Below are 12,389 nucleotides of genomic sequence, written 5' to 3'. Positions count from 1 at the left end.
CTAAAATAAAGAACATGGGGCTGATAAATAAATAGATAGGCCGGGCAGTGGTGATGCACGCCTTTAATCCTAGCACTCGGGAGGCAGAGACAGTCTCTGTGGTTTGAGGCCAGCCTGGTCTACAGAGTGAATTCCAGGACAAGTTCCAAAGCTACACAGAGAAACCCTGTCTGGAAACAACAACAACAAAAAAACCCTAACTAACTAGAGAGAGAGAGAGAGAGATGGGTCAGCAGTTATGATCACTGGTAGCTCTTCTAGAGGTTTCAGGTTCATTTCCCAGCACCCACATGGCAGCTCACAACCGTCCGTAGCTCCAGTTCCAGGGGATTTAATGTCCTCTATGGCCTTTATGAGCACCAGCCACACATTGCAGATACACAGACTCACACACATGTACATGAATAAAAACACATCTTCTTTAAAAGGAGGGTAACTCTTTGTAACCACTATCTAGAATGTTCCCAAGAGCAACATTGCCCCGTCTATCCTGAGTCTTCCTCATGTAAATGTTACCATGGGAATAGTCTCCCTGCCTAGGATTTAAGCAACCCTACCCACCCACCCCCACCCACCATGAGATGCCCTGGTTTTTTTGTTCCCAGCCATGGCACTCAGAGGGCCACTTGCCCAGTGCTCATAGGCTTGGAAGGAAGAGGTACAGAGTCCTCCAAAGTGAATGGCTGAGGAGGGGTTAGAGCCCAACTGGCTGGTGGGCTGCTCCTGGTGTGTGTGTGTGTGTGTGTGCGCGCGCCACTCTCTGAGTCCAGCTCTCTCTCTCTCTCTTCCTGCAGATGTGCAATGCTTTCTACAATGCCAACGTTTTGGTGCTCATTTCAGGGTGTCACAGTGAGTAGTGCCCTTCACCCTGTGAGAGAGTGTATATCTTGGGCCCCGGGGCTCGGCTCCCAGGCGCTGACCCCTGTGTGTTTGGGTTTGGTTTGTAGCCTCTGTGGTCAAGTCCTTCGAGAAGAATGATTTCTTTGACGAAGGCATCACGAAGGCCCAGCTCTTCCTCAGTCTCCACGACGCCGTGCTGTATGCCTTGTCAAGGAAGAACCCCGAGCCCTCGGAGTTAAGCGTGGATGCAACGGAGACAGTGATACAGGAAAACTACTCAGAGTCAGACAAGGTTGGGTGCTGTGGAGCTTCAGGGCCGGGGGAGGAGAGGGGAGAAGGGAGTGCCTAATCGGAGGTGAAGGGTATCCCAGAAAGGCTGGGCTGCACCTGTGCCAGCATGCTCTGGGACCAATCATAAATGGCAGAGACCTGAGCTTTCAAGGACCCCCACTGCCACAGCACCTGGGTGTCCCATCCAGGACCTCAGCCCCATCCCAGCAGAGGCCTCAGACATCCTTGCATATAACCCTGTGGTTAGTGTCACGCCAATTGCCAATTGCTACATGTTTGAAATCCTCCCCAAGACAGACTTTAGAGCCTCCCCTACCACCACCTCTAGGTGAGTCCTAAGTCTGGTTAGTAGAAGGCATGTCTGCCCTCCCAGGACTGGGGCAATTATTTACACTGTGAGTAATGAGGATTCATTCATCATGACCAGATGCAAAAGAGGAAGACACATACATCAGCAGTCTGAACCATTTCTTAACCCTGAGTGGACTTTGGGCTTCCCAGACAGTCTGTAGGAAATGAAAACACAGACTGACAGGCACACAGTGATATCTAATGGTCAGACAGAGTCTGTAGGAAATGAAAACACAGACTGACAGGCACACAGTGATATCTAATGGTCAGACAGAGTCTGTAGGAAATGAAAACACAGACTGACAGGCACACAGTGATATCTAATGGTCAGACAGAGTCTGTAGGAAATGAAAACACAGACTGACAGGCACACAGTGATATCTAATGGTCAGACAGAGTCTGTAGGAAATGAAAACACAGACTGACAGGCACACAGTGATATCTAATGGTCAGACAGAGTCTGTAGGAAATGAAAACACAGACTGACAGGCACACAGTGATAGCTAATGGTCAGACAGAGTCTGTAGGAAATGAAAACACAGACTGACAGGCACACAGTGATAGCTAATGGTCAGGATTGTTGTTTCGGTCAACTCTTTGATTTTGCATTTTTATGACAAGAGAAGTGCTGCCGTGATAATAAGTGTTTTTAAACTATTTGGAGAGGTGAAAAATGCAGACTTACAGAACACAGCTCTTCTTCACCCCCCAACCTGCCCTCCCCGGGTTTTGCTGAGACGTCTCACAGGTTATGTGCCTCTGTTTTTGCAGAACAGTTTTTTTTCCCTGCCAACAAGACCAGAACATAGTCTTCTGGTTTGCTCGGCAGTCCACTCCCGTTTATAAACCTCAGAGCTCTTCGGGTTCACCCCCACCTGGAGCAAGAATTCTCCTGCAGACCGGCAAGATGGCTCAGTGGGTAAAGGCACTGTTGTGTCCAGTCGCCTGGGAAAGACTCAGTTCAGATTTAGATGAACTGAATTTATTCTTACCGCTCGCAGAAGCACAACAGCCCTAGTGCCAGAGGGTTTGCTCCAGGAAGGATTTATACAGGTGGATATCAAAGGTGGACATTACAATTATCTACAGAATCCATGGCTGGGCAAGAAAATTCTTTTCTTCCCTACAGCGTTTCTCTTCCCTGTTGGATAGTAATAAAAAGACCACTTCACTTCTTCCCAGCCCCACAGAGATAAGTGAGTTTCCAAAAGCAGAAAGCCAGGGGTTAAATGCCTCACAGTGGGAAGGCCACTATCTTTTTTTTCTTACAATTTTTTATCTTTATTTTTTATGTGCATTGGTGTATGCATGTATGTCTGTGTGAGGTTGTCAGATTTTAGAGTTACAGACAGTTGTGAGCTGCCATGTGGGTGTGGGAGTTGAACCTGGGTCCTCTGGTGGAGCAGTTGGTGCTCTTAACCCCTGAGCCATCACGCCAGCTTTTTTTTTTTTTTTTAAGGCAGGGTTTCTCTGTGTATCTCTGGCTGGAGTTCACGCTGTAGACCAGGCTGGCCTCAGACTCGGAGATCTGCCTGGCTCTGCCCCTGGGGCCAACACTGTCTGGTATCATCATCCTATTGTCTCACCTGCAGGCCACTGGGATCTCAGGCATTCCAGGACAAAGGTCAACAGCCCTTACGGGATGCCTGTTACACGGGATATTAAGTTTCTCTAGCTTTCACAGGGGAGTTGTGTGTAATTATTACACAGGTCTGAGCACCCTGGGGAAGTGTCTCTAGTGACTGGGATAAAGCAGGCAATGACACAGAGCCATCAGGTTAGGGCTGGCTGTCACGTCCCCACAGCACCTGCTGCCAACCTGAGTTCTATCCCTGGGGCCCACATGTGGACGCAGAGAACCAAACAACATACTTCCACAAGTTGTCGTCTGACCTCCACATGGGCTTTAAATGTGCTTTAAACACACACACACACACACACACACACACACACACACACACACACACACACACAAACCCAGGGCCTTGTGCTTTCTAGGCAAGTGCTCTACCACTGAGCTAAATCCCCAACCCCTAAAAAAGACTATTTAAGAATTCTCTTAGTTGGGCAGTGGTGGCGCAAGCCTTTAATCCCAGCACTTGGGACCAAAGGTACCCTTCTTACTCCCAGAGGTGTCCATTGATTCTCAAATGTCAGTGTCCATCAGAATCACCTAAAATTGCCATCCAGAGAAAGACAGTTGGGCCTGTAGCTAGAGTTTTCCTGCCTGGCCCACAGTCAGGACAAATCTCTCTCACCTGCCAGTCCCACAGCTGCTCAGACCCAACCAAGTAAACACAGAGACTTATATTGCTTACAAACTGTATGGCTGTAGCAGGCTTCTTGCTAACTGTTCTTACAGCTTAAATTAATCCATTTCCATTAATCTATTCCTTGCCACATGGCTCGTGGCTTACCGGCATCTTCACATGCTCTTTCTCATCATGGCAGCTGGCAGTGTCTCTCTGACTCAGCCTTCCACTTCCCAGCTCTATTCTCCTCCTTGTCCCGCCTACACTTCCTGCCTAGCCAATGGCCAATCAGTGTTTTATTTATTGACTAATTAGCAACACATTTGCCATACAGAACATCCCACAGCATGGGCCCTCTGAGTCCCAGCCCCCTGAGTTTTTGGCTCAGTGGATCTATGGTGAGTGTGGAGAGTCTCATCTCTACTCAGTTACCAAGTGATCTTTGATTCTAGAAATCACTTGGAACCTGGGCTATTTTTCTTGCTGGATACCTGGAGGTGGTAGCAATCCAGGGTGGTTCTGCCCTGAATTCAAGGCCTGAGGTCTTCTGGCCCATCCAATGACAGATTGTGGGTAGTTTATCCCATAGCTCTGCCCTGAAAGCCATCAAAAGTGAAGAGCAGCTCAGTGGCTCTCTCCAGGCAACCAAGCAGCCACAGAGCAAAAGTGGCCCCAACCCCCAAGCTCACGCCTTGATCTTCAACCATTTCCCTAATGGTGGCAGTTTTCAGGGTGCTCTTAGTTGATGTTGGGGTGTCTTCCATCAGTTGTTGTTATTCTGGTTTGGGTTTGGTTTTTTGAGACAGGGTTTCTCTGTGTAACAGCCCTGGCTGTCCTGGAACGCATTTTTCTAGACCAGGCTGGCTTTGAACTCAGAGATCCCCCTGCCTCTGCCTCCTGAGTGCTAAGATTAAAGGTGTGAGCCACTGCCCGCCCAGCTTTGTTTTGTTTTTCGATGGTCAAGCAATCTCGATTGCTTAATTGCTTCCCCAAAGGCCCCTCCTCTCATTTCCACCACAGTGGGATAATTTCATTGATATTGATAATTTCAGTATCAATCCTGAAGGCCACACAAATTCTAGCACCTGCTTACCTCTATTGGGTAAGCCTTTCCCGCTCCCCGGCTTGAGAAACTCTTTTCACGCAAGCATTTTATGAAAACCTCAGGGGTTTGCTGTTGCTTTGTGGCTCTGGTAGTGGTGTCCTGTTTTGATCAGCATCACTTCATAATACATTTGAAGATTGGTTAAGAAGTCCAGTGACATCAGCATTCTAGTCCACAATTTCCTAACTCATTATTACCAGTCTTCTTCAGGTTCCATCCTGCCCCCAAAAAGGCAAACAAAATCCCTGTCAAGGTTTCCTGGAGAATTACCCTAAACTACAGAGAAAGCTGAGATGTGTATTGTTCCACTTTCCTTTCTCTCTGGACATGGGCATTCTCTGTGTTTAGTTAGTCTTTGAATGTGCCAATCACAGGAAGGCATCTGGCTCTCCTCAGCTAGACCAATGCCAGATATAAATCCCCTGGGGCTGGAGTTATAAGGGATTGTGAACTACCTGGTGTATGCACCAGAACCAGACTCAGGTCCCTCTGAAGAGTGCCCATCCCCTGTCTACTTGTTTTTTGTTGTTAATTGCTTTTCAAAACAAGTCTTCACTGTCTGGGTGTGATGATTCATACTTATAACCCTCCTGCTCAGGAAGCTGAGGCAGGAGGATCACTTAAGCTCACAAGTTTGGTACTAGCCTGGACAGTATAGCAAGACCATCCTTCCCGCTTACAAACTAAAGACCACAGTAAAAGTGACTTTCTTTTGCACCAGATGCTCCAATAGTCAGCTGGGCACAACAGACAGAAAGCTCCAAAAGACAGGAAAGCACGAACTTTAAAAATTATTTGACCAACTTTGTGGATTGTTCTCCCAGTCATGAGAGGGTTCATTGTTAATTCGCATGGATTTTCTTTATTTAAAAAAAGTTACAGGGATGTCAAGAAGGCTCAGCAGGCAAAGGCACTTATCACCCACCAAACCTGTCAACTGGAGTTCAGTCCCCAGGACCCTCTCAAGTTTCCTCTGACTTCCACACATGTGCCTACCCACCCACATACATGTGCCCATCCATACACCTGTGCCCACAAATGCCCACACACATGCCCCCCACGGGTCCACACACACATGTGCCCACATATGCCCATGTGCCCTCCCCCACATATACACACAAATAAATGTAATAGTATTTTAATTACAAAAATAGCACTCATCTACTGTTTTCAATGTTAGGATTCTTACTTTGTTATTATGTCCTGGTGCTGAAGTCAGGGTCCTCAGGACAGGGTGAACAGGAGTGATAGGTCTTGCCTTGTTCCTGGATTGGTGGGAGAAGCTTCTGGAGTGTCTGCACTAAGGCTGGGAGTGAGTGTGGCTTCTGGTGGACATCATCACCAGTGTTCTTTAACAAGCACCTCTCTGCTCACCTGACATTGCTTCCAGGACTTGCATTAAGAGTTAGCACTGGGGGGCTGGAGGGACAGCTCCACAGTTAAGAGTATCAGCTGCTCTTCCAGAGGACTCTGGTTCCATTCCCAGCACCCACATGGTGGTTCATAACCATCTGTAATCTCAGTTCCAGGGGATCTGACGCCCTCTTCTGGCCTCCACAAGCACCAGGCATGCACATGGTACACAGATATACAGATAGGTAAAATACTCATATACATAAAAGAAGCAAAAAAAGAGTTAGCATTGAAAGTGCCCTCCCCAGCCTGGCATTTAAGGAGGAGGAACCTGGGGGAAGAGCAGGCTTTACCTTATATTAAATTCAAGTTAACCCTCAAATGACCTACTCAGGAAGGCACGCACACCTGCAGATCACAGAAAGTGTTAGAGCCCAGGAGTCAGTCACTGCATACAGAAGGCAACAAAAATTAGGGGCCTCCATAAAATGACCTATCGGGAGAGTATAGGCAGAAAAGAAAAGGGCCCCAAGACCAAGGTCTGGGACCTTTAAAAAGCCAGCAGAGACAGAGGAGCCATGAACTACCAGGCCAGGAAGGAAGGAGAGAAGGGGTGGGCGTTGGGGAATGTCTCCACAAGACGAGTTCATGTCTTAAGGGCACCTGCTATTTGTCAGGCTCTGAAGTATCTGATACCAGGGACATCTAGAACCAAGCCCTGTTCTACAACAAGGAGCATAGAGTCCAGCTAGGGACAGGTCTGCAAATGAACGAGGGTGTGCTCGGGGGTCAGCTGGGTCACAGAGGAAGCGGGGAGCCTGGTCGGCCACCTTTGAGCTGCATCTAGGAGGAAGACTGTCCATGCGCATGTGCACAGGATGGAAATGGATGAGTGGAAGGGGACAGCTCCAGAACGCTAGGTGGTGTCAGGCAGTACCGGGTGCCAGGACAGCTAAGGGAGAGACCAGGCTACACAGCCTGAGAGGTGTCAGCGTTGTGTTAGGGTTGGCAACTGAGATAAAGAAAGAAGACAAGATGTCTCCTGAAATCCAGTCTGGCTAGAAAAGGCAGAGAGTGGAAGTCAGGAGTTGACTGAGCCCAAAGAATAGTGAAGAACTGAGAAATCAGTGCAGATTTGAAGCAGAGCTGGGCAATAAAGCCATGGTTCTAGGACCTTACGTCCTGTTGTGTTCTGAAATCCCTTGACTGCTTGGAAGTGCAATTTGTAAGTCTTAACTCCTCCAAATGTGTGTTGTTTCAGAATGGCAATCTGAGCAATCTGAGACATAAAACCGGTAGCAACATCATAGAGGGTTCCCAACGTGCAAGTCCAAACTTCGTCAAGATCCATAAGCCCATTAAGGATGACTTGGAGTTTGACCTGGAGCCCACGCTGAATTCTGAACAGAACAGTGATCTGGGACTCAGTCTGGATCTGGACCTGAACTTGGACCAGGAGTTAGAGCTGGACCCTGAATCTGAGCTGGAGTCTGAGATTCAAGTCAAATCTGATCTAGATACAGAGCTTGAGACAGATGCCCAGACAGAGCTGGAGACGGAGGAAGAGCTGGAGCCAGAGCTAGAGACAGAGAGAGAGAGGAAGCCCCAGCCTAGGACCAAGACGAGGTCTCAGAGCCCCTGGCGGAACTACTTCACTGCCCATCGCTTTGGGGCTTCAGGCTCCCAGTCTCAGGTTCCACCTCAGACACACTCAGTGGAGAAGAGACAGCCACAAGCTTATCCAAACTCGCCCCAATTAAAGGAGGACACTTGGTAGGTGAACTGGAACCAGATAGCAGGCAGATTATCTTGGCAAATCCTCCCTGCCTGAAAGGCATCACTCGGGCGTGAGATCTAGGCTGGGTATAAGCCATCGGTCCTGGCTCTGTGACCCTCCACCTGCTGAATTCCTTCTTACTGGGTTCTGGGATCACATGCCCATCATACTCCCAGGCTGCATGACTCAAGGCCGACATTATCTCTGAGGTCTGTCCCCAGGTGTCCCAGATTTCCCCTTCAGCAGATTTCTGGTGCCGGCTTCCCTGCACATATTCCACGTCTCTGGGAACTGTGCCAGAGTGTCTTTGACTACCTCCTCTCCTCTCTGTTCCCCTTTCTCCAAAGAAATGAGGCTCAAATAAAATATGTGACTGTACTTAATGTTCAGACCTCTCCTGCTTTTCTCTGTATCCCACAACGCTGAGGAAATATCAGGGGGGAGGGACTCCAGAAGGGAACCAGCGAAAGAAAACCCAGGTAGCATTTAGAGTTGACATGCAAGGTATTATCACCATCGAGAGGGGCCCAGGACAAAGGGCTTCAGGCCTGGAGCACTAGGCCCTGCTAAGCAGAGAGTGCTTTGGCTGTCTCTCTTCCGTATGGCTGGCTTCACAGCCATCCAGGGGCACCAACAGACGTAATGATGACATTACCAGGCTCTCTCTGGTCTTCAGATTACACTCATCTACAGCTGCTCTTTCTTACAGGTTTTCCAAGCCAACCTGGAGCCAGTATTCCTGGAGGGCCAGACTTAATTAAAATGTGTGACAGGTGGGAGCTTCGGCTCAGCAGCTTAGAGCACTGACTGTTCTTGAAGAGGATCTGTGTTCAACTCCCACCACCCACACTGGGTGACTCACAAGTTCATGTAACTCCAATTCCAGTGAATCTGATGCCCTCTGCTGGCCTCCAAGTGCACTACATACATGTGGTGTGCACACAGACAAGCAGGCACACAGGCACATTAAAAAATGAGCCTAGCTGGGTGGTGGTGCACACACCTTTAATCCCAGCACTCGGGAGGCAGAGGCAGGAGATCTCTGTGAGTTCAAGGCCAGCCTGGGCTACAGAATGAGTTCCAGGACAGACAGGACTACACAGAGAAACCCTCTCTTGAAAAACCAAAAAAAAAAAGGGGGGGGGGGGCTGGAGAGATGGCTCAGCAGTTAAGAGCACTGGCTGCTCTCCCAGAGGACCCAGGTTCAATTCCCAGTACCCACATGGCAGCTCACAACTGTCTCTAACTCCAGTTCCAGGGCATCTGACACCTTCATACAAACGCACATAAAATAAAGTTAAATAAATTATATAAAAAAAAAGATAAAATTTCCAAACTGACAGATCTAAGCCCTACTACCTCCAGGACTAGGAAGAGTCATTTGGTTTTATTCAAATTCACTTAAAGTTTCTGTTTATTAATAATATCTAGTAATAAAGTAAGCCTAGAAGAGAATTACAGACCCCTGACCACAGATACAGCAAGCCTTACGTTCTCCTTCCAGTCAATAAACAGGACTCCTCCTGCCTGGGTTCTCAGTCTCTCTCGTTGTCGGGGTGAAAGATGACCTGGGGCGGTGGAAGTGGATCAGAGACAGCACTTGTTGTTCCAGCACAAAGGCCTGAGTTCGGATCCACAGCACCCGTGAAAAAAGCTGGGCATGCCATACCCGTAGCCCCGGCAGCACAGGGTGTGGGTGACAGAGACAGGGATCTCCAGCCTAGCGGAGAGTTCCAAGCTAGTGAGAGACCCTGTCTCAAAACACACACACACACACACACACACACACACACACACACACACACACACACACACACAAAAAGAAGAGGATGACATATGAGGATGACCTTGTGTGTGCACACATGCTTGTGTAGCCACATGAAGGTTTGCACACACACACACACACACACACACACACACACACACACACACACACACACGAAAATTAGGAAGTGCTTTGATAAAATAACCCACCTCCTAGGCTGGAGAGATGACTAAGCAGTTAAGAGCAAGTACTGCTTTTGCAGAGGACCTGGATCCACTTACCTAGCACCCATGCCCTCTTGTGGCCTCTGAGAGTACCTGTACACACGTGCACATATATGCACATGGGTGCACACACATAATTAAAAAAGTCTCCTGCCCCACATGCTTTCCTCTCGTGGAGATTAAGAAAAGCCACCTGGGACACCTTCCAGCCCCCTGCATCCCCAGGTCTGCAGATCCCCCCCCCCCCCCATCCTTTCTTCAGTTAGGGAACTTGAACTATCAGGGACCAGCAGACACAGTGGCCACCCTTTCACCCACTCCAGCTTCTTAGGACCCCCAATCTACATCTGCCCTCCAGGCCCAGGGGAGGCTGTTCTTGGTCAAGCTGTAATAGCAGGCCTTTACCTCCAGATGTCTTCACTCAAGGTATGTGCCAGGGCTTGCCACCTATGGAGCCTTACACTTTTCTGGGGTTTCCCAGGATGAACCCTTTCTCTGGAGGAGATCATGATCTGGGGGAGGGGCAGCATATCACACGGGGACTAGACCTGACAAGTACTTTTAACAAGTGTCATAGAGACTGGATCAAGGACCAGGGAGGTAGGACAGGCCTCCAACATGCCCTCTGCTGGAGAAGTCTCATGGATAAAGGACTTACAGGGAATGTGGTCTGGGGGCCACAGATACCCGTGAGGTCCTTAAAGGTTACATCCACTGGGATGTACCCACTGGTTTTTATTCTTTCTTAGTAGCTGGTCTCTGTGACATCCTTGCACCTGTTATAAAGGATGCACACAGCCGGGCGGTGGTGGCGCACCCCTTTAATCCTAGCACTTGAGAGGCAGAGGCAGGCGGATTTCTGTGAGTTCCAGGCCGGCCTGGTCTACAAAGCAAGTTCCAGGAAAGGTGCAAAGCTACACAGAGAAACCCTGTCTCGAAAAACCAAAAAAAAAAAAAAAAAAAAAAGGATGCACACGACAGAGGGTCTGAAAAGACCCCACTCTACTGGTCCATTAGTTACCCTGTGCCCTTCTCTCCCAAGGAACATAATGCTGTGTTTTCACTAGTGGCTTCCAGCAGGCCAAAACAATGACCCTTATTTGCTGATCCTTTGCCACATGCCAGCTCTGGTCTAAACACTTTCTAAAACTGAGTACAATGTGTACAGAATTCCAGTGAGTTAGGGTGGTTGCTCCCCAGTCTTCTAAGGAGCAAACAGCCCTGGCTTCTACCCGAGGCCTCTCAACTCTGCCATTTGATCCATTGTTAAGTGTCTGCCACAGCAGGAGTTCAAGGTGAGTCCAATATGCAAATTTCTGGGCAGGTAAGAGGGAAGGGTTGTGTTACCGAAGGGGGTGGGGGAGGGTTGGCACTAAAGATGATCCTGTTTGCACAGGATAGGATAGACTCTATACACACACCTCGTATGCTCATTGCTCACTGCCTGTCACTGGGATGGGGGTGACGATCCCTTTATACAGAGGAAGAGTCTCAGACCGGACTGTGCCCAAATGTCACTGTAAGAATCTATACCCACGTTGGACTCCAGCTATTAGAGTGTCACTCTGGGTGACTGCTCCCTTTGGGAAAAGATGCCTTTGACACCTCTGGACACAGGTGGCTGCCACCTTATTTGTTGGAGACAGACTTTCTCACTGGCCTAGAACTCATAAAGTAGGTGAGGCTGGCTGGCCAGTGGGTCCCAGGATCCACTAGTCTGTGCCTCCCTAGAGCTGGGATTACAAGTATCACTTCCAAGCTTTCTTCTTCCCTCTTCTCCTCCTCCTCCTTTTCCCTCCCTCCTTCCCTCCCTTCCTTTTTCTTACTCTTATTATTATTTTATGTGTATGGGTCTTTTGGCTGCATGCATGTCTATGCACCACATGTGTGCCTGGTGCCCATGGAGGCCAGAAGAGGGCATTGGATTCCCTAGAACTGGAGTTACAGGTGGTTGTGAGCAGAGGTATGGGTGCTCCGGGTCTCCTGGAAGAAAAGCCACACTCTTGATTTTGTTTTTACAAACAGGGTTTCTCTGTGTAGCCTTGGCTATCCTGGAACTAGCTCTGTAGACCAGGCTGGCCTACATAGAGATCCGCCTGCCTCTGCCTCCTGAGTGCTGGGATTAAAGGCGTGCGCCACCCTCTTAACCACTGAGTTATCTCTTCAACCTTGAAAAAAAGAATGGTTTCTGGGGAATGAACACAGATCCTTCTGCTTAGAAGGCAAGCATGTTACTGACTGAGCCATCCCTCACCCTAAATAAGCGTACAGGTGCCTGTATGTCTCCTCCCCGTGGCCCGCCCCATGCACACCGCAGCATCCCTACCCTCTCCTGCCATCTCCCCGATGCTCACCGAGGGCCTCCTGTGTGAACAAAGTGCAGCGCCTGGGCACTACGGTGCTGTTCCTTCTAGGATGCTGGAAAAGCCAA

The 12,389-nt window shown here is 49.0% G+C and overlaps 1 protein-coding gene and 1 long non-coding RNA gene across 9 annotated transcripts in view; one reads left to right on the top strand and one right to left on the bottom strand.

Annotated features, from left to right (window-relative positions):
* Slc26a8 (solute carrier family 26 member 8) overlaps nucleotides 1–8,352 on the top strand; it is a 58,184-nt gene extending 49,832 nt beyond the window's left edge. For all 8 annotated transcript variants that reach the window (XM_052744423.1, XM_052744421.1, XM_052744419.1 and 5 more), the window contains 3 exons: nucleotides 795–849; nucleotides 948–1,132; nucleotides 7,454–8,352. In XM_052744423.1, the coding sequence (XP_052600383.1) occupies nucleotides 795–849; nucleotides 948–1,132; nucleotides 7,454–7,969 (756 nt within the window). In that variant the 3' untranslated portion in view covers nucleotides 7,970–8,352. The remainder of the gene's footprint in view (nucleotides 1–794; nucleotides 850–947; nucleotides 1,133–7,453) is intronic.
* The window catches only part of LOC128114434 (uncharacterized), a 33,276-nt gene that overhangs the window by 9,716 nt on the left and 11,171 nt on the right, over nucleotides 1–12,389 (bottom strand). The gene's annotated exons all lie outside the window — the stretch shown is intronic.

The sequence above is a fragment of the Peromyscus californicus genome, unplaced genomic scaffold, assembly GCF_007827085.1.
Source record: "Peromyscus californicus insignis strain IS unplaced genomic scaffold, ASM782708v3 Scaffold_19__1_contigs__length_69161282, whole genome shotgun sequence".
Taxonomy (NCBI): Eukaryota; Metazoa; Chordata; class Mammalia; order Rodentia; family Cricetidae; genus Peromyscus; species Peromyscus californicus.
This window is presented reverse-complemented; position numbering and strand designations above follow the sequence as displayed.